The sequence below is a fragment of the Carcharhinus amblyrhynchos genome, unplaced genomic scaffold (genome assembly GCF_965287045.1).
Source record: "Carcharhinus amblyrhynchos unplaced genomic scaffold, sCarAmb.v2.hapA scaffold_85, whole genome shotgun sequence".
Lineage (NCBI taxonomy): Eukaryota > Metazoa > Chordata > Chondrichthyes > Carcharhiniformes > Carcharhinidae > Carcharhinus > Carcharhinus amblyrhynchos.
Genome location: NW_027649825.1, coordinates 786,831 through 809,515, shown reverse-complemented (window position 1 = coordinate 809,515; position 22,685 = coordinate 786,831). Strand labels below are relative to the sequence as shown.

The window sequence follows — 22,685 nt, the reverse complement described above, 5'->3', positions numbered from 1 at the left end:
AGCCCATTGAGTCTGCACCAACACACCAAAGACCCTGATCTCCCACCTAATCCTATTTACCAGCACTTGGTCCAGAGCCCTGAAAGTTATGATGTGCCAAGTGCTCATCCAGGGATTATTTAAAGGATGTGAGTGAGGCCCCCCCCACCCCGTCCTCCATCACCCTCCCAGGCAGCACATTCCAGACCCTCACCACCCTCTGGGTAAAAAGCTTCTCCCCACATCCTCCCTAAACATCCTGCCCCTCGCCTTGAACCTGTGTCCCCCTTGTGACTGACCCTTCAGCCAAGGGGAACAGCATCTCCCTATCCACTCTGTCCATGTCCCTCATAATCTTGTACACCTCGATCAGGTCACCCCTCAGTCTTCTCTGCTCCAGCGAAAACAACCCAAGCCTATCCAACCTCTCACCATAACTGAAATGCTCCAGCCCAGGCAGCATCCTGGTGAATCTCCTCTGCACCCCCTCCAGTGCAATCACATCCTCCCTCTAATGTGGTGACCAGAACTACACACAGTGCTCCAGCTGTGGCCTCACCAAAGTTCTATACAACTCCACCTCCTAAGGCAGTCACAAGACCCTTTATCTTTCCGGAGGTTTCGGGACTAGGCTGGGTGTGGGAGCCTCTGACCCTACGGACTGCCGTCACTAAAGAGCAGTGGTAATCCTGAGGTGATCCAGTGGGGAGGGTTCAATCCCAGCCCTTCAGTTAGCTGACCTCAGACAAGAGATAAACATGAGGCCTGAAGATGGCAGGTATAAGAGTTTACCCAACTGTTTCATTGAAACCCTACAGTGCAGGAAGAGGCCATTCGGCCCATCGAGTCTGTATCAACCACCTCGGCCTCATCCCCATAACACCAGATATTTACCCCACTAACCCACACATCCTGGGACACTAAGGGGCAATTTAGCATGGCCAATCCACTTAATAAACACATTTTCGGACTGTGGGAGGAAACTGGAGCACCCGGAGGAAACCCATGCAGACATGGGGGAGAATGTGCAGACTCTGCACAGTCAATGACCCAAGCTGGGAATCGAACCCGGGTCCCTGGAGCTGTGAGGCACCATCGCTAACCACTGTGGTTAGCACTGCTGTCTCTCATCTATTTATAAGTCAGGTGGTTCTCCACAATATGTGATAAGCTTGGCGCCTCTTTCCGAACATCTACATTCAATCTCAAACCCAACCATCGAGTTTCCATTCATACTCATGGGTGCCCTCAGACAAGGCGGGCCGAATGGCCTCCTTTCTGTGCTGCAGCTGTTCTACGGTTCTATTACCCAGTGTCTCTTTCAGACAGGGAGTGTGGCTTTGTGTTGGGTTGTCAGGATTGCCTTTACTGGACCAAAATGCTGAGCCAGTTCAGATGAGGAATGATCGTTTGGGAGAGACCCTGGTCCCCAGTGAGAGAGGGAAAAAGAGAGAGAGAGAGAGAGACTGTCCCAGTGAGAGAGGGAATGAGAGAGTGAGAGAGAGAGAGAGAGAGAGACTGTCCCAGTGAGAGAGGGAATGAGAGAGTGAGAGAGAGAGAGAGAGAGAGAGAGAGAGACTGTCCCAGTGAGAGAGGGAATGAGAGAGTCAGAGAGAGAGAGAGAGACTGTCCCAGTGAGAGAGGGAATGAGAGAGTGAGAGAGAGAGAGAGAGAGAGAGAGAGACTGTCCCAGTGAGAGAGGGAATGAGAGAGTGAGAGAGAGAGAGAGACTGTCCCAGTGAGAGAGGGAATGAGAGAGTGAGAGAGAGAGAGAGAGAGACTGTCCCAGTGAGAGAGGGAATGAGAGAGTGAGTGAGAGAGAGAGAGACTGTCCCAGTGAGAGAGGGAATGAGAGAGTGAGTGAGAGAGAGAGACTGTCCCAGTGAGAGAGGGAATGAGAGAGTGAGAGAGAGAGACTGTCCCAGTGAGAGAGGGAATGAGAGAGTGAGAGAGAGAGACTGTCCCAGTGAGAGAGGGAATGAGAGAGTGAGAGAGAGAGAGAGAGAGAGACTGTCCCAGTGAGAGAGGGAATGAGAGAGTGAGAGAGAGAGAGACTGTCCCAGTGAGAGAGGGAATGAGAGAGTGAGAGAGACTGTCCCAGTGAGAGAGGGAATGAGAGAGTGAGAGAGAGAGAGAGAGAGACTGTCCCAGTGAGAGAGGGAATGAGAGAGTGAGAGAGAGAGAGAGAGACTGTCCCAGTGAGAGAGGGAATGAGAGAGTGAGAGAGAGAGAGAGACTGTCCCAGTGAGAGAGGGAATGAGAGAGTGAGAGAGAGAGACTGTCCCAGTGAGAGAGGGAATGAGAGAGTGAGTGAGAGAGAGAGACTGTCCCAGTGAGAGAGGGAATGAGAGAGAGAGAGAGAGACTGTCCCAGTGAGAGAGGGAATGAGAGAGTGAGAGAGAGAGAGAGACTGTCCCAGTGAGAGAGGGAATGAGAGAGTGAGTGAGAGAGAGAGACTGTCCCAGTGAGAGAGGGAATGAGAGAGAGAGAGAGAGAGAGAGACTGTCCCAGTGAGAGAGGGAATGAGAGAGTGAGTGAGAGAGAGAGACTGTCCCAGTGAGAGAGGGAATGAGAGAGAGAGAGAGAGAGAGAGAGACTGTCCCAGTGAGAGAGGGAATGAGAGAGTGAGAGAGAGAGAGAGAGAGAGAGAGAGAGAGAGAGAGAGAGAGAGAGAGAGACTGTCCTAGTGAGAGAGGGAATGAGCGAGTGAGAGAGAGAGCACAAGAGAGAGGGAATGAGAGAGAGACAGCCTGTCTGGTTGCTTCTAATTGATTGCATCCCAATGAGGGAGATGTCCGGCCTCACTCTTCCATTACCAGCTGTGATTTCTATGGAAGGTACGGGGGGCCACAATTGCTACACTGTACCCTCTCCTCATAACCCTCACCTCATGCTGCCTCTAACCTCACATTGACTGACAAGTAGGTAGGTCCCTGTGCTGAGGTTCGAGGGACAGTGAGGGCGTGGAGGTCGCTGTGAGGTTGGAGGGTGAGCGAGGTCACAGTGAGGTTGGAGGGTGAATGAGGGTGGGGAGGTCACGGTGAGGTTGGAGGGTGAATGAGGACAAGGAGGTCCTCAGGGAGTGAGGGTGGGAGGTCACGGTGAGGTGGGAGGGTGAGGGTGAGTGAGGGCGGGGAGATCCTCAGGGAGTGAGGACACGGAGGTCGAGGTGAGGTTGGAGGGTGAGTGAGGACGGGGAGGTCCTCAGGGAGTGAGGGTGGGAGGACGCGGTGAGGTTGGAGGGTGAGTGAGGACGGGGAGGTCCTCAGGGAGTGAGGGTGGGAGGACGCGGTGAGGTTGGAGGGTGAGTGAGGACGGGGAGGTCCTCAGGGAGTGAGGGTGGGAGGTCGCTGCTTTGACATTGAGAGCCTAGCCAGCTGACGGTGGCTGTTCCAATCTGCAGGTGAAAGACGAGAAGGTGGTTCTGGATAAGGTGGACCTGACGGACTATGAGAAGTGTGAGGAACTGCGTAAATCGAAAAGTCGCAGCAAGAAGGACCACAGCAAGTTTACACTGATCCGCAACAGACAGCCGGGGAACACGGTGAGCTCTTCCTCTGTTACACACTGCTGACTGACTGACTGACAGTGTGACCCTGTGTATCAGCACACTCAGACTGAGGGAGACTGAGACCGAGGATCCCTCTCTAACCTTTCCTCATTCAACAATCCCTCCACATCAGGGATCATCCAGTGAACCTTCTCCCAACTGCCTCCAAACAAATATCTTTCCTTAAATAAGGGAACCAGAGCTGCTCCCAGTAATCCGGGGGGAAGCTTTCCTGTCCTGTCCGGCACTGGAATCGGGACAGCTGGGGGAGGGGGTTTGGATCATGCAAAGGTCCATTAACCTCAGATGGGATTTTTCATAGAATCCCTACAGTGTAGAGGGAGGCCATTCAGCCCATCCAGTCTGTGCCCACCACAATCCCACCTAGGCCCTATTCCCACAACCCCATGCATTTACCCTGCTGGTCTCCCAGGCACTAAGGGTCAGTTTAGCACGGCCAATCCACCTAACCCACACATCTTTGGACTGTGGGAGCAGCCGGAGGAAACTCACGCAGACACGAGGAGAACATACAGACTCCACACAGATAGACAGAAGGTCCCACCCCCGATGTGGTCTCACTAGCAACCTGTATAGTTGCAGTAAGACTTCCCTATTCTGATACTCCAACCTCCTTGAAATGAGGCCCAATAGTAGCTTAGACTGACATTTATTCCTTAGTCAACACCAAAATCCATCACAGCAGTTAGGAAGGCAAATGCAATGTTAGCATCCATGTTGAGAGGGCTGGAGAGGGATGTGTTCTGAGGCTGTATAAGGCTCTGGTTAAACCCCATTTGGAGTATTGTGAGCAGTTTTGGAAGGATGTGTTGGCCTTGGAAAGGGTCCAGAGAAGGTTCACAAGAATGATCCCTGGAATGAAGAGCTTGTCATATGAGGAACGGCTGAGGACTCTGGGTCTGTACTCGTTGGAGTTTAGAAGGATGAGGGGGGGAATCTTATTGAAACTTACAGGATACTGTGAGGCCCTGGATAGAGTGGACATGGAGAGGATGTTTCCACTAGTAGGAAAAACTAGAACCAGAGAGCACAACCTCAGGGTAAAGGGACGCTCCTTTAAAACAGAGATGAGGAGGAATTTCTTCAGCCAGAGGGTGGGGAATCTGTGGAACTCTTTGCCGCAGAGGAGGCCGGGTTACTGAGAGTCTTTAAGACAGAGATAGATAGGTTCCTGATTAATAAGGGGATCGGGGGTTAAGGGGAAAAGGCAGGAGAATGGGGATGAGAAAAATATCAGCCATGATTGAATGGGGGAGCAGACTCGATGGGCCGAGTGGCCTCATTCTGCTGATATGTCTTATGGTTTTGTAGCACCTCTAAAACATTTTAACTGGTCGTTATCACATTAGTGTTTACAGGAGTTAGATGAATTACTACACCACATGACCATCTCTTGAGGTTGACATGTTGCTAGCGGCCAGCAGCGAGTCTTGTTAGGATTCAAAATTTTGTCATTTGCGTTTTGGTCACTCTATTATAGAAAGGATATTATTAAACTAGAAAGAGTGCAGAAAAGATTTACTATGATGCTACCGGGACTTGATGGATTGAGTTATAAGGAGATGCTGGATAGACTGGGACTTTTTTCTCTGGAGTGTAGGAGGCTGAGGGGTGATCTTATGGAGGTCTATAAAATAACGAGGGGCACAGATCAGCTAGATAGTCAATATCTTTTCCCCAAAGGTAGGGGAGTCTCGAGGGCATAGGTTTAAGGTGAGAGGGGAGAGATACAAAAGTGTCCAGAGGGGCAATTTTTCCACACAGAGGGTGGTGAGTGGCTGGAACGAGCTGCCAGAGGTAGTAGTAGAGGCGGGTACAATTTTGTCTTTTAAAAAGCATTTAGACAGTTACATGGGTAAGATGGGTATAGAGGGATATGGGCCAAATGTGGACAATTGGGATTAGCTTAGGGGTTTAAAAAAGGGAGCTGTGGATAAGTTGGGCCGAAGGGCCTGTTTCCGTGCTGTAAATCTCTATGACTCAATGACTGATTGCTATGGTACTAAAGCCATAACCATGTTATTCACTCAGTGTCCTTACACATCTCCCTCCTCCAGGTCCCAAACCTGATCTTCCTGGCAGTCAGTCCTGAGGAGAAGGAATCCTGGATTAATGTTCTGAGCAGCGCACTCAGCCGGGCAAAAAACCGCATCTTCGATGAGGTAACAGCTCACCTCACAGTTTTACAAATGAGGGGATTGCGGGGAAACAGGAATTCAGCACTAACTTAAAATGGTGCAAGTGTACAGGGGTTATACTCTGAGTCTAACACATGCTGCACTCATGGGGACAGTGCAGAGGGAGCTTTACTCTGTATCTAACCCCGTGCTGTACCTGTCCTGGGAGTGTTTGATGGGGGGGGACAGTGTAGAGGGAGCTTTACTCTGTATCTAACCCCGTGCTGTACCTGTCCTGGGAGTGTTTGATGGAGGGACAGTGTAGAGGGAGCTTTACTCTGTATCTAACCCCGTGCTGTACCTATCCTGGGAGTGTTTGATGGGGACAGTGTAGAGGGAGCTTTACTCTGTATCTAACCCCGTGCTGTACCTGTCCTGGGAGTGTTTGATGGGGGGACAGTGTAGAGGGAGCTTTACTCTGTATCTAACCCCGTGCTGTACCTGTCCTGGGAGTGTTTGATGGGATATGTTAATAAAGTTTGGTATGTGTGTGTGGTGAGGGAGTTAATCCCTGTATTTGTGTGTGATGTCTGTGAGACAGGGGGAGAGTTTGATTCCGGTGTGTGAGTGTGTGTTTGTGTGTGTGTGTTGCGGGGGAGGGGGCACAGACTGTGTATGTATGTGTGTGTGTGTTGCAGAGGGGGCATTGTGTGTGGGTGCATATGTGTGTGTGCATGTTTGTGTGTATGTGGGCGCGCGCATGTGTGTGGGGTGGGGAGGGGGCAGTGTGTGAGAGCGAGTGTGTGTATGAGTGTGTGTGTGCGTGTGGGTGAGAGAATGTGTGTGAGTGTGTGTGCGTGCACGTATGAGTGTGTGTGTGGGTGTGTGTTCACACATCATGTGTATGTGGGGTGTGTATTAAGGAAGGATTTGATTGATGGGGTGAGTGCACGCCTGTCTCTGTGTGGTCAGCGTGCAGGTGACAGACCCGGATGCCACTCACTGTGTCTTTAATTCCAGGTTACTGTGGACGAGGAAAGCTTTCTTGCCCATCCGACTCGGGATCGGGTAAAAATCCAGCATTCCCGTCGGCCGCCCACACGGGGCCACCTGATGGCAGTGGTAAGTGTGCTCCCTGTTCCTCTCCGCCCCCTCAGCACAGTCCTCACAGGAATGGTAACCAGCCAGTACTGGCCTGCAGTCAGGATGATGTTGGGGAATTGCTGCGTGGAAAGGGATCCGGTTTGGACGGAAGGGGCCCTCAGCCGAGGGAGGGTGGACTGCCAGTTCCAGGGAATAGGTCAGGACCTCGATCCTAGAATTCCAATGAGCTGGGAACCAATGTTTAAGCTGCATGGCTGAACCCAAAAGATCCCATGTGAGCCTTGCACGAATATTTACTGTACGTGGATGACTGTAAACAATGCGGCTGACACCTAACTTAATTACCCGCACTTCCAATTAAAAAAGTTAGAGGGGCAATGCCTGTGTCAGCCAGAGTCCAGCGCCTAACACTGTGCGACATGATGTGAACTTATGATGTGGAGATGCCAGCATTGGACTGGGGTGGACAAAGTAAGAAACCTCAGAACACCAGGTTAAAGTCCAACAGGTTTATCTGGAGTCACGGGCTTTCAGAGCTTGTAATTCCATCAGGTGAGTGGTGGTTTGTGGTACCTGAGGAAGGAGCAGGGCTCACAAAGCTCGAGTTACCAAATAAACCTGTTGGACTTTAACCTGGTGTTGCGAGACTTCTTACAGTGTGAACTTAATCTCAGCTGAGGATAAAGTTGGTTCCGCGCAATCATCAATCTTTGTTGCAAGGGATATCTTTGCCTCACCCCGAGACAGTGAGTCAGGCATGGCCTGCTCGCTGGAGGGTGGGTGGGTGCTGAATAAGTGCTTTAATCCTTCCCAAACTGTGGGACAGACTGGAATCAGATAGGATGGACATGGGGCAACAGAGAGAACTGGGAACTGCCCTGGGCTCAGGATCTGAACGCAGCTTTCAGCCTGATAGCTAATACCGGGGGCATCACAATTTGACCCTGGACAGGATTGGGGGCGGGGGGGGGGTGGGGGGGGGGTGTGATCAGCCATGGTTCCCGCAACCCAATCACTATCCAGTGAAATACAGTTACATTAAAGAAGTGTAGAAAAGTCGTTGGAAGGAAAATGGGAACAGATGGGATTAGACAACAAGGTGGTTATCACAGCTGCCTCACAGCGCCTGGGACCCGGGTTCAATTCCAGCCTCGGGTCACTGTCTGTGCAGAGTTTGCACATTTTTCCCGTGTCTGCATGGGTTTCCTCCAGGTGCTCTGGTTTTCTCCCACACTCCAAAGATTAGGTGGATTGGCCATGCTAAATTGCCCCTTAGTGTCCCAAGATGTGCAGGTAAGGTGGATTGGCCGTGCTAAATGCACAGGGTTACAGGAACAGAGCGGAGGGAAGGGCCTGGGTGGGATGCTCTTTGAGACAGTCAGTGCAGATCGATGGGCTGAGTGGCCTCTTTCCTCAGTGTTGGGACTCTATGGATGCTGCAGCTGTGAAACATCACGGCAGTCCAGATTGGGATGGGATGATGGGCCTGTTTCCATGTTGCATTTTGTGTGTGTGTGTGGATGTTGGGGACAGTAGGATCAGACTGGGCTGCAATGCCCTCTGTAGTTGAACAGCCTGCAGATATTTGCTACTAGGGCAGTTGGGGTGAGGTTGCTGGGTTACTAACACCCCAGTAAGAACCAGCTTGTGGGTTACAGAGAATATTATCTATAAAGAGCGGTGTGTGTGTGACCTGGGCAAGGTTAGTAACGTGTTTGTCTGGTGTCCACAGGCCTCTACGTCCACATCGGATGGCATGCTGACCCTTGACTTGATCCAGGAGGAGGACGCATCCTTGGACCATCCTGGGACCTGCGCAGAGAGTTCCTGCACCGACCAACTCAAAGCGAACTCCGATAGCTCCAACAAAGGCGGGGACACGGAGAAAGAGCGCTCCTCCCACAACGGCAGCCTGCAGAAGAGAAGGGAGGGCAAGCAGAGGGAATCGGCCAATTCCCTGGATCGGAAAGGGTCCTCCTCGCCAGAGATCCCAAAGAAACTAGCCTTTGCGGAGCTGAACAAGTGCGCGTCGGAGGAAATCCTATCCCGGGCGGCACCGCGGAGGGGTTTCGAGAGCCAGGCGGGCAGGTTGGAGCGGGAGCAGCTGGGCCAGGTCAGGGAACTCGTCGCACTGAAGCTGGAAAGAACTCGGCAGCTGCTATTGGAGTCCGGTGGCCACGCGAGCCACAAAAAACAGAGCAGGGACTCTTCGGGGAGGTCAGACGGCCGCAGCACACCGCAGGACACAGAGCGGCTACTGACTGAGGCCCTGGCCAACTGGAGCCAGGCCAAGCTGGTTCTGGAGGAGATCCAGCAGCTGAGGGACCTCTGCAAGCACTGACCCAGCACTGTCGTCCTGCAGCCAGCCCCCATACAGGAAAAGTCTGATGTGAAACCCTGCCGGTTAATACAAACTCCTGCGCCTCGGCAATGCCCCTTCTCTTGTTCCATTCGCAGAGCAGCCAGCCTGTCGGCTAAGGGTCACCGCCACCGACCTTAACTTTGGATCCAGCAGCGGGGCAAGTCTGAGCGGCCCAAGCTCGAGCCCGTCCTGTCTGCTGTAAAAGCAGGAGGGCCAGGAGTCCAGCTGGACACCCCCCCCGCCCCTGGGTTTAGGCCACTGTGCCCAGTGGCTGAGGCCTGGCCTTTCAATGCTGTGCCTGTACTACAAACTGGAGATAGGCTGCACAATATTACAAACTCAGCCAACGTTACAAACTCAAGCTGCTTGTTCTGGGGAGGGGGTGAAGGGGGGGGGGAAGGAAGCTCCTCAGCTGCTGCTGCTGCCCTGAAAACTAACTCCACCACCTCCCCCACCTCCCCACCCCGCCCCCAACCCTCTTTTCAGCCTCGATTGTGTCAGATTTCCCTGCCCCCAACCCCCTGACATCAGGGTCGTCTTAACACAAAAACAAAATACTATACGGACGCTGGAAATCTTGAAATTGGAAATGGGGGAGTGTTGGAAATATTCAGCAGGTCTGACACCATCTGTGCAGAGAGAGAGGGGGAGAGAGAAATAGGGTGAATGTTTCAGAACAACATAGTGGGCTGAAGGGCCTGTTCCTTTGCTGTACTGTTCTACATTCTCATTCACGATTATGGCCTATTTCTCTCTCTCTCTCTCCCCAACGCTCGGTCAGGTCTGCTGAGTATTTTGTTCATATTTCAGGATAGTCCTGATACTTCCGTGTTCCCACTTATAAAGGAGCAGTCGGAAAGAGGTGTTAAATTCCTTAGGATGGATGGATGTCTGTCCCCGACGGGGAGTGTTAAGCCTTTAACGCTTACAATCAGTCGAAAACCACAGTCAGTAAAACCTCAGAGCTCCAGCCACGATGACACCCCACCCTCCCACTCAGAACTTTGGTCACCATCCTCTATCCACCATTGGTTCAAACCCAATTCCTCCCCTGGGGTTCACCCGCACAGCCCGATGGCCCAGTGGGATTACCGTTAATCCAGAAACTCAGCTAATGTTCTGGGGGACCCCGGGTTCGAATCCCACCACGGCAGGTGGTGGAATTTGAATTCAATTTAGAAAATATCTGGAATTCGGAACCCACTGATGATCCTTTGCTGGAAAAACCCATCTGGTTCACTGGATAAAAGCAAATTACTGCGGACGCCAGGATCTGAAACCAAAAGAGAAAATGTTGGAAATCCTCAGCAGGTCTGGCAGCATCTGTGGGGAGAGGAAAGAGCTGGCATTTCGAATCCAGGCGACCCTTTGTCAAAGCTGAGCTGGAGTCTGGAGTCCAGGCTTTGAGAAAGGGTCATTTGGACTTGAAACATCAGCTCCTTTCTCTCTTTACAGATGCTGCCAGACCTGCTGAGGTTTTCCAGCATTCTCTCTTTTGCCATCTGGTTCACCAGTGTCCTCTAGGGAAGGAAATCTGCTGTCCTTACCCAATCTGGCCTACATGTAACTCCAGAACCACAGCAATGGGGTTGACTCTCAACTGCCCCACTGAAATGGCCCAGGAAGTCACTCAGTTCAAGGGATGGGCAATAAATGCTGGCCAGCCAGGAAAGCCCATGTCCCACAAATGAACAAAAAGCCACATACCTTACCCCACCTTTCCTTCACTCCCTCACCCCCTGCCATCACTTGCCCCTCACTCCTTAGCCTGTCCCCACCTCCCCTTCCTTCAGAGCTATCCTGCCCCTGTAACTGGGGTGCGGCTTGTCTTTGTGAGGAGCTAATACGGGTGCCGCCTCTCCTCAGGACAGAGACCGCACTGGAGAACGGGTGGGCCGCATGCCTGAGGGTCGAGGCAAAACATTGTGGATGCTGGAATCTGAAACAAAATGCTGGAAAATCTCAGCGGGTCTGACAGCGTCTGTGGAGAGAGAATACAGCCAACGTTTTGGGTCTGGATGACCCTTCGTCAGAGCTGAAGACAAAATTAGATCTTGATGAGGGTGGGATCAGCCATGATCTTATTGAAAGGCAGGGCAGGTTCGAAGGGCTAGATGGCCTACTCCTGCTCCTATTTCTTATGTTCTTATGGGGGGGGGAAAGAAGATGGCTCTAATTGGACAAAGGGAATGTAAACGGTGACCTTAATGGTTAGGAATGATGCTAATGGCATCCAGAGAACGGAATGTGTGAATGGCAGAAATCTTCTTCTGCCAACTTCTGATATCTCGCTCTCCATCTTGTCTTCCAACCCATGAGGGCCAACTGCCACATTCCTCAGGTTCTCCTCTGACATTCTGTATCTTTATTCTGCCATTCGCACACTCTGATCTCTTAATAAATGCTATTAGCATCTTTCTGGGCCTTTATCATCACCCAGTTACATTCTCTTTGTCCAAATACAGACCCCCACCCCTCCACACTTTTAGTATAAATCTTATTCGATTTGCTTTATCTTTAGCTCTGGCGAAGGGTCATCCAGACTCAAAACATCAGCACTATTCCACCTCCATAGATAAGACCATAAGACATAGGAGCAGAATGAGGCCACTCGGCCCATCGAGTCTGCTCCCCCATTCAATCACGGCTGATATTTTTCTCATCCCCCGTTCTCCTGCCTTTTCCCCATAACCCCCGATCCCCTTATTAATCAGGAACCTATCTATCTCTATCTTAAAGACACTCAGTGACCCGGCCTCCTCTGTGGCAAAGAGTTCCACAGATTCCCCACTCTCTGGCTGAAGAAATTCCTCCTCATCTCTGTTTTAAAGGATCGTCCCTTTAGCCTGAGGTTGTGCCCTCTGGTTCTAGTTTTTCCTACTAGTGGAAACATCCTCTCCACGTCCACTCTATCCAGGGCCTCGCAGTATCCTGTAAGTTTCAATAAGATTCCCCCCCCCATCCTTCTAAACTCCAATGAGTACAGACCCAGAGTCCTCAACCCATTCCTCATCCGACAAGCTCTTCATTCCAGGGATCATTCTTGTGAACCTCCTCTGGACCCTTTCCAAGACCGGCACATCCTTCCTCAGATACGGGGCCCAAATCTGCTCACAATACTCCAAACGGGGTCTGACTAGAGCCTTATACAGCCTCAGAAGTCCATCCCTGATCTTGTATTCTAGTCCAAATGGGATCTGACCAGGGTCTTCTACATCCTCAGATGCTGTCAGACCTGCTGAGTTTTTCCAGCATTTTCTGTTCTTGTTGCTGAAGTGTCAACCTCATCTCAATAACCAAGCCGTACCAATTCCAAGGGGGGGGGGAGGAGCTGGGAAAGGGAGGGCTGCAAAGGACTTGTGATATTCCGAGCTTTGCAAAGGCGAGTGCAGGAAACCGACTGGATTGGTAAGGTACGACTCGGGAAGGATTTTATATTTATCTAACCGAGCGCTCACATCTCGATTCCTCAGTGCGAGGGTTTGTGTAGCCTGAATGTTTGATCTGATGTTTCTAACCTGCTCAGTGTTCTTAAGGTGCTATACAGTCCCTCTGAACTGTTACTCTCTCAATATTCACTCCAGCACAGCCTTACATCAGCCTGAAGACTGCAACCTCAGTCACATCGCTCCCTTCAAGGCTGCCCTGCTGTTCTCTGGTTCCCTCAGCAACTTGGAGGGAACCAAAGGCAAATCAGGGCAGGAAGAAGTGACGGACTAACAACCTTTTATTTTTCCACGATTAATCTCTGGGTCTGCCCTTCCACCCGCACTCCAATCCATCTTTATTTCTTTTGATTTTTTTTTTGGAAGCTGTGATTTTTTTAATACAATTAAATTAAAAATGAGTAAAAACCAAGCCTGCCTCTGGTCTCTGATTTTCTGCACAATGCCTGGACTGCCGGTGATACATTACTGATCCTCTTGTCCAAATACACTTTCTCTCATCAGCCTGTCATTACAGATTCATATCTCCACAGTTTGAATGAAAACTGCCTTCTTAAAATGATCATTGCATTCTCCCATCCCCCTAGAGTGTAGTCAGGGACACCACCACTGGAAGGAAGAAGTCATAGTGTGATAGGTTTACACAGGCATTCTCCATTCCCCCCGGGGTATAGAGAGGGACACCACCACTGGAAGGAAGAAGTCATAGTGTGATAGGTTTACACAGGCATTTCTTTTTGATACCAAACATAAAAACAAACTCAGGGACAAAGCAACAAGGGCAGTCCCCCAAAAAGAAGGGAACTGCCTGAGACAATGGGCAAAGCATAAAGAAGACTCGAAACACCAAAGCAAAATGTGATTAAAAGCATCAAGGCGTCAGAGGCCTTCCGTGCCTGCTTCTGTCCCCACTTCTTCCTTCCAGTGGTGGTGTCCCTCTCTATACCCTGGGGGATGGGAGAATGCCTGCGAGGCCCAGCGGGTACGGAAGGCCTCCACGGTGCCCGCAGACTCCACGTGCTCCCTCCCCAGGGACACCCGGCCACAAACGTAGCCGCCGACCAGCTCGGTCGTCCGCTGTCTGCGTCTGTTGGTGGCGAGTGTGGCCAGACCCAGGAGCAGGTTTACGAGGTTGTCCTCGTCCTTCTCCCCCCCCCCCCCACCCCCCCCCACTGCAGATTCTATAAAACGTTTTTTTTTTAAAAGATCATTAAAAAGGGAGTGCAGCCTATAACACAAAAAGGACTCGAAAATTCTTGAAGAGGACAGTCCTGGGGATTGGGGATGATGTACTCTGAGCTAACTGTTCCCTGCTCTCTAATCCTACTTCATCCGACTACACTTACTCTTGCTCTGTCTCCAATAGTGCAGCATTGTTGATTCAATGGATGATTTAGTTTTGTTTTCAGTCTTGCTGAAGTTCAGGCTCCGTAAGTGCTGGCAGTTCCCATCAGTGCCTCCTGCAAGCGGTTTCTAAGGAGTCAGCCACGGCTCAATGCCCCCGAGTCTCAGGCTTCAAGTCCCAATCCCCAGACATGAGCACAGAATCTAGATCAGCATTACAAAGCAGCGCTGAGTGAGCCTGTGCTCACGGAAGCTCCATCTTACGGATGGGAGATTAAACCGGGGCTTTACCTGGTCTCTTGGACGTGTACGTAGAATTCCATGGCACTTGAAGAAGAGTAAGGAAGTTCTCCATTGTAACCTGGGACATTATTTATCCTCCAACCAACTCCCTCCCAGTACTGAGAGTTGGTCATTGTCACATTGATGTTTCTGTGTAAATTGCGCGCCACGTTTTCACCACCGTAACATCTCTTTTTTATTCAATTAAGGGACGTGGGAGTGGCTGACTGGGCTAGCTTTGACTGCCCATCCCTAAATGCCCTGGATTTCACAGGGTATTTAAGAGTCAGCCGCATGAACATACAAACAATGAGCAAGGATAAGCCACTCAGCCCATCAAACCATTTGAGAAGATCATGACTGATCTGACAGTCACCTCAAATCTTCATCCTGCCAGTCCACAACAATGTATAGTGAGCTCCCACCCACTGCCCCCTCCACCCTGCCCCTCCTTACCAAGACTCTACCTTTTTTTATTTTCTAGGACAAGGGAGTCGCTTGTTGGGTCAGCATTTATTGCCTGTCCCTAGTTGCCGTCAGAGGGCAGTTGCAAGTCAACCACATTGCTGTGGCTCTGGAGTCACATGTAGGCCAGACCGGGGTAAGGACGGCAGATTTCCTTCCCTAAAGGGAACCAGATGGGTTTTTCTGACAATGGGTCATCAGTAGATTCTTAATTCCAGATATTTTTTATTGAATTCAAATTCCACCATCTGCCGTGGCGGGATTCGAACCCGGGTCCCCCAGAACATTAGCTGAGTTTCTGGATTAATAGTCGAGCGATAATACCACTGGGCCATCGCCTTGCCATGTCTGCCTTCAAAATATACAAAAGTCTCTTCTTCCATAACCATTTTTAGAATGAGTTCCAGAGTCACGACCCTCGAGTGAAAGCAATTCTCCTAATCTTTGTATTAAATGGGCGATTACTTATTATGGGTGACTCCAAAAAAGCCTGTTAGACTTGGGCCTGGTGTTGAGACTTCTTACTATGCCTCTATTTTTAAACAGTAACGCCCCTAGTTCAAGACTCTATTTTCTCAGAAGACTAAGGAAATTTGTCACGTCCGCTATGACTTTCACCAACTTTTACAGATGCACCATAGAAAGCATTCTTTCTGGTTGTATCACAGCTTGGTCTGGGCTCCTGCTCTGCCCAAGACCACGAAGAACTACAAAAGGTCGTGAATGTAGCCCAATCCATCACGCAAACCAGCCTCCCATCCATTGACTGTCTACACTTCCCGCTGCCTCGGGAAAAGCAGCCAGGATAATTAAGGACCCCCCACGCACCCCGGAGGTTCTCTCTTCCACCTTCTTCCTTCAGGGAAAAAGATACAAAAGTCTGAGGTCCCGTACCAACTGACTCAAGAACAGCTTCTTCCCTGCTGCCGTTAGACTTTTGAATGGATCCACCTCGCATTAAGTTGTTTGTTCTCTACTATGACTGTAACACTACATTCTGCACTCTCTCCTTTCTTTCTCTGTGAATGGTATGCTTTGTCTGTAGAGCAAGCAAGAAACAATACTTTTCACTGTATGCTAATACATGTGACAATAATATATCAAATCAAGGATCAAAGCAGGACGCATAATTAAGGACCCCACGCACCCCGGACATTCTCTCTTCCACCTTCTTCCATTGGGAAAAAGATACAAAAGTCTGAGGTCACGTTCCGACTGACTCGAGAACAGCTTCTTCCCTGCTGCTGTCAGACTTTTGAACGGATCTATCTCGCATTAAGTTGATCTTTCTCTACACCCTAGCAATGACTGTAACACTACATTCTGCACTCTCTCCTTTCCTTCACTATGAATGGTATGCTTTGTCTGTATGCCCCTCATTATTTTATAGACCTCTATAAGATCACCCCTCAGCCTCCTACGCTCGAGGGGAAAAAGTCCCAGTCTATCCAGCCTGTCCTTATAACTCAAACCATTAAGTCCCTGTAGCATCCTAGTAAATCCTTCCTGCATTCTATTTTTAATAATATCTTAGCTATGACTGTAAAACTACATTCTGCACCCTCTCTCCTTCTCTATGAACGGTCTGCTTTGTCTGTACAATGCACAAGAAACAATACTTTTCACTGTATCCCAATACATGTGGCAATAATAAATCAAAGACTCTTCCACAAGAGGAAACATTCTCTCTGCATCCAGCCCATCAATAACTTCTCAGGGTTTTATACTTCAATGAATAGGAATCACTGCCTGTGCAGTCAGGAATTGATTTGGGGCTTGTCCGGGACACACACAGTTAAAGCTCTGCCTGCTCGTGAGGGGGAGGTAGGAAGGACCCGGACTGTGTGACTATCTGACTGATTGCTGCACTCGTATCTCCTTATTTGGGAAAAAACTGACCGGGGCACCTGATTGGAGCGGAGTGAGCAATGCGAGGAGGGGGAAACATCAAACAAGCAGACATGGGGGACTGAATGAAACTGTGAGCCGCAGCGGGCCAGCAAGCTGTGCAACTAGACAGAATGGAGACACACAGTAATACATGACAATGTGAACAAGTTCCACTTCTCTGGCAGAGAAGGGGAGTTTTAAAGACATCCCCCAGTTTCAGTGATCGGGTTTGCAATGTCTCAGTTCCAGCCTCCCACAAATGTCCGAAAACTCATTCATTCCGTCCTTCCTCTTAGAATTACAACACTGTCTTTCCCCTCATGGGTTGATGGACCATATATGTCTCGCACTGTCAAAGGGTCGGTGCCGAGGGAGCGCCGCGCTGCGGGAGGGTCGGTGCCGAGGGAGCGCCGCGCTGCGGGAGGGTCGGTGCCGAGGGAGTACCTCGAGGTCAGAGGTTGAGTATTTTGCGTGTGATGTTAAATAGTGGCCTTGTGTCCTTTGAGGTAAGTACAAAGGGTCCCAACAACAGTGTGTGAAGCAGGGGCTTGCTGGCAATGCCGTGTGTGGATATTTATGCTCCAAGTACCTGCGTCTGTCTTCTTTTTTATTCAAAATATGTCAATTAAATTCTAACCTGAATCCCGGAATCTGCCTCTGTGGCAGCCTGGCCTCGGTCCTGAGCTGTGAAGCTTGGATTTTGAGAAGTTGCACCTTGCTGGGTCAAAAGCAGAGGTATAAACATCAGGAAGGTGACAACAAACATCACAGAAAAAGACCTTCAAAAAGGACTTCCATTTCCTACAACATCTTTAAAAACCAGAGGACATCCGTGATGCTCAACAGCCAATTAAATACCTGCTCACTGCTGTAATTTAGCACACATCTGGAAACAGAGACCACTGTCCCAGTGAGACTGCTCTGGGCCACTGCAGCCACCACCCCCCCAATCCCAGTGAGACTGCTCTGGGCCAGTGCAGCCGCCTCCCCTCAATCCCAGTGAGGCCGCTCTGGGCCAGTGCAGCCACCTCCCCTCAATCCCAGTGAGACTGCTCTGGGCCAGTGCAGCCGCCTCCCCTCAATCCCAGTGAGGCCACTCTGGGCCAGTGCAGCAGATTCCCCTCAATCCCAGTGAGGTTGCCCTGGGCCAGTGCAGCCGCCTCCCCTCAATCCCAGTGAGGCCACTCTGGGCCAGTGCAGCAGATTCCCCTCAATCCCAGTGAGGCCGCTCTGGGCCAGTGCAGCAGATTCCCCTCAATCCCAGTGAGGTTGCCCTGGGCCAGTGCAGCCCCCCATCAATCCCACTGAGGCTGGGCCAGAGGAATAGGTTTCCCACATTCCCAGTGAGACTGCTTTGGGCAAGCACAGCAGCACCCACCCCCTCATCTGCTCATAGCCCTCCCCTCTGGGGGCAGGGGATGTGGAGAGGCCAGTGCTGGGGAAGGGGGGAATGGGGTCTGGGGTCAGTGCTTGGAATAGCGTCAAGGGTCAGTGCTGAGGAGGGGGGAATGGGGTCAGGGGTCAGTGCTGGGGAAGGGGGGAATGGGGAGAGGGGAATGGGGTCAGAGTCAGTGCTGGGGAGGGGGTAATGGGGTCAGGGGTCAGTGCTGGGGAGGGGGGAATGGGGTCAGGGGTCAGTGCTGGGGAGGGGGGAATGGGGTCAGGGGTCAGTGCTGGGGTGGAGGAATGGGGTCAGGGGTCAGTGCTGGGGAGGGGGAATGAGGTCAGGGGTCAGTGCTGGGGAGGGGGAATGAGGTCAGGGGTCAGTGCTGGGGAGGGGGGAATGGGGTCAGGGGTCAGTGCTGGGGAGGGGGGAATGGGGTCAGGGGTCAGTGCTGGGGAGGGGGAGAGGGAGGGGGGAGGAGGAGGGGAGAATGGGGTCAGGGGTCAGTGTGAAGACGTCCAGATGGCGCCAATTTCCCACCTGCGACCATCCCGCCACGGACCCGGATGTTCCTAAACCCGCCCCGCCCACTGCCTATAACCCCGCCCCTGCCCCGCCCACTACCCAGAGCCGCATGGCCCCGCCCCCTCCTGGGACCAACTGTCGCCTCCTCGCGCGCCCTGGCCGCGTGCAGTGCAGCTGTGCTTGGCGCGCGATTCGGGAGAGCGCCCTGAGGGACTCACCCCATCCCACCCCCACCACCCATCACCCCCCACCCAACCCACATCACCCCCACCCCCCCACCCAACCCACATCACCCCCACCCCCCCACCCAACCCACATCACCCCCACCCCCCCACCCCAACCCACATCACCCCCACCCACCCCCCACCCAACCCACATCACCCCCACCCCCCCACCCCAACCCACATCACCCCCACCCCCCCACCCAACCCACATCACCCCCACCCCAACCCACATCACCCCCACCCCCCCACCCCAACCCACATCACCCCCACCCCCCCACCCAACCCACATCACCCCCACCCCCCCACCCCAACCCACATCACCCCCACCCCCCCACCCCAACCCACATCACCCCCACCCCCCCACCCCAACCCACATCACCCCCACCACAACCCACATCACCCCCACCCCAACCCACATCCCACCCATCACCCTCACCCCCCCCACCCCCCCACCCCCACCACCCATCACCCCCACCCCCCACCCCAACCCACATCACCCCCCCCCACCCCAACCCACATCACCCCCACCCCCCCACCCCAACCCACATCACCCCCACCCCCCCACCCCAACCCACATCACCCCCACCACAACCCACATCACCCCCACCACCCATCACCCTCACCCCCCCCACCCCCCCACCCCACCACCCATCACCCCCACCCCCCCACCCCAACCCACATCACCCCCACCCCCCCACCCAACCCACATCACCCCCACCCCCCCCACCCCAACCCACATCACCCCCACCCCCCCACCCCAACCCACATCACCCCCACCCCCCCCACCCCAACCCACATCACCCCCACCCCCCCCACCCAACCCACATCACCCCCACCCCCCCCACCCCAACCCACATCACCCCCACCCCCCCACCCCAACCCACATCACCCCCACCCCTCCACCCACCCCACATCACCCCCACCCCCCACCCCACCCCACATCACCCCCACCCCCCCACCCCCCCACCCCAACCCACATCACCCCCACCCCCCCACCCCAACCCACATCACCCCCACCCCCCCACCCCAACCCACATCACCCCCACCCCCCCCAGCCCAACCCACATCACCCCCACCCCCCCCAGCCCCACCACACATCACCCCCACCCCCCCACCCCAACCCACATCACCCCCACCCCCCCACCCCAACCCACATCACCCCCACCCCCCCCAGCCCAACCCACATCACCCCACCCCCCCCAGCCCCACCACACATCACCCCCACCCCCCCACCCCAACCCACATCACCCCCACCCCCCCCAGCCCCACCACACATCAGCCCCCCAGCCCCACCACACATCACCCCCACCCCCCCACCCCAACCCACATCACCCCCACCCCCCCCAGCCCCACCACACATCAGCCCCCCAGCCCCACCACACATCACCCCCACCCCCCCACCACACATCACCCCCAACCTCCACCACGCATCCCCACCCCCACAACACATCACCCCCACCACACATCACCCCCACCCCCCACCACACATCACCCCCCACCCCACCACACATCACCCCCACCGCCCCCACACCCACCACACATCACCCCCAACCCCCCACACCCACCACACATCACCCCCACCCCCCCACCACACATCACCCCCACCCCCCCACCACACATCACCCCCACCCCCCCACCTCCACCATGCATCCCCACCCCCACGACACATCCCCACCCCTACGACACATCACCCCCACCACACATCACCCCCACCCCACATCACCCCCACCCCCACACACCCACCACACATCACCCTCACCCCCCCACCACACATCACCCCCACCCCCCAACCTCCACCACGCATCCCCACCCCCATGACACATCACCCCCACGACATATCACCCCCCCCCACCACACCACCCCCACCACACATCACCCCCCACCCCCACCACACATCACCCCCCCACCCCCACCACACATCACCCCCCCACCCCCACCACACATCACCCCCCCACCCCCACCACACATCACCCCCACTGCCCCCACCCCCACCACACATAACCCCCACCCCCCCACCCCCACCACACATCACCCCCACCACACATCACCCCCACCCCCCCACCCCCACCACACATCACCCCCACCACACATCACCCCCACCCCCCCACCCCCACCCCCACCACACATCACCCCCACCACACATCACCCCCACCCCCACCACACATCACCCCCACCCCCCACCCCCACCACACATCACCCCCACCCCCCCACCCCCACCACACATCACCCCCACCCCCCCACCCCCACCACACATCACCCCCACCCCCCCACCCCCACCACACATCACCCCCACCCCCACGACACATCACCCCCACCCCCACGACACATCACCCCCACCCCCACGACACATCCCCACCCCCACCACACATCACCCCCACCACCCCCACCACACATCACCCCCACCACACATCACCCCCCACCCCCACCACACATCACCCCCCCACCCCCACATCACCCCAACCACACATCACCCCCACCACACATCACCCCCACCACACATTACCCCCACCCCCACCACACATCACCCCCACCCCCACCACACATCACCCCCACCACACATCAGCCCCACCCCACCACTGTAACCCCTCAAAAACCACCAAAACCCCGTCCTTATCCCTTACTGTACCACACACCCACCCAAACCCTCTCCTTACCCCTTACTGTACCACACACCCACCCAAACCCTCTCCTTACCCCTTACTGTACCAGACACGCATCTAAACCCTCTCCTTACCCCTTAGCGTATCACACACTCACCCAAACCCTCTCCTTACCCTTACTGTACCACACACCACCTAAACTTCTCCTTACCCCTTACTGTACCACACACCCATCTAAATCCCTTCCTTACCCCTTACTGTACCACACACCCACCTAAACCTCTCCTTATCCCTTACTGTACCACACACCCATCTAAATCCCTTCCTTACCCCTTACTGTACCACACACCCATCTAAATCCCCTCCTTACCCCATACTGTATCACACCCACCTAAACTCTCCACTCACCACTTTGTACCTGTTGTGAAGATATGGTGCTGTTAATATATTTGAGGTGGAGACTGCTTTAAGATAGTGTTTTAGGCAGTCAGTTTGTCTGGTAGAAATACAGCAGATGCTGCCACAGCAGAATAATTACTCCTTTTAGCCATGTAAGTGTTTATTTTACAGAAAGCTTAATGAGGTTTTTTTTAACCAAAGAAAAGGAATCTTGGGGTGCTCTTTGATTAAAGTGATGAAAAGTTGAGTTGGGGTTACAGAGTCATATAGTCATGTGATACTCAATGGGAGGAGCTATGTTTGTAGCTGAGAAAAAACGATTTTCTGCATTCAGTTGCTGGAGAGGGCTCGTTAAAGATCATAGCCCTGTCCCTGGAAGCTCCAAAGCTGCTAACAAAGATTAAAGCAAGTATGCAAGGATTTGCTAATTATTTTTAAAGTGGTGTTTAAGTCTATAAGAGAAATATTGCATAATTGGAACTGAATTGTCATAAGTTAGAAGAATTGTTTCTTTTCATGTTTAAAGATTGTTCCAGGGTCTTTTTATCAAAGCTTGTTTTGATTTAAAAAATCCCTTATTTGTCAGTGGAGTTTATCCTGGAGTAAGCATCCTTTCCTCACATTTATGTCAAAATGGAAAAATTGTTGAGGTCTGTTCTGGCTTCAGGGTGGCACAGCGGTTAGCACTGCTGCTTCATGACGCCAGGGACTTTGGTCCGATTCCCGGCTCCGGTGACTGTGCGGATTCTGTACGTTTTCCCCCTGTCTGTGTGGGTTTCCTCCGGGTGAATCATAGAATCCCTACAGTGCAGAAGGAGGCCATTTGGCTCATCGAGTCTGCATCAACCACAACCTCACCCAGGCCTTATCCCCGTAATCCCACATATTTATGCCGCTAATCCCTCTAACCTACGCATCCCGGGACACTAGGGGACAATTTAGCGTGACCAATCTAACCTCCACTTCTTTGGAGTGACGCTCTGGTTCCCTTCC

The 22,685-nt window shown here is 53.1% G+C and overlaps 1 protein-coding gene across 1 annotated transcript in view; it reads left to right on the top strand.

Moving 5' to 3' along the window:
• LOC145337956 (pleckstrin homology domain-containing family O member 1-like) overlaps positions 1–9,336 on the top strand; it is a 29,867-nt gene extending 20,531 nt beyond the window's left edge. The window contains exons 3-6 of the mRNA XM_080182733.1: positions 3,383–3,523; positions 5,608–5,712; positions 6,688–6,789; positions 8,504–9,336. Of these exons, the coding sequence (XP_080038859.1) occupies positions 3,383–3,523; positions 5,608–5,712; positions 6,688–6,789; positions 8,504–9,112 (957 nt within the window). The 3' untranslated portion in view covers positions 9,113–9,336. The remainder of the gene's footprint in view (positions 1–3,382; positions 3,524–5,607; positions 5,713–6,687; positions 6,790–8,503) is intronic.
• Positions 9,337–22,685: the final 13,349 nt, after the last annotated feature.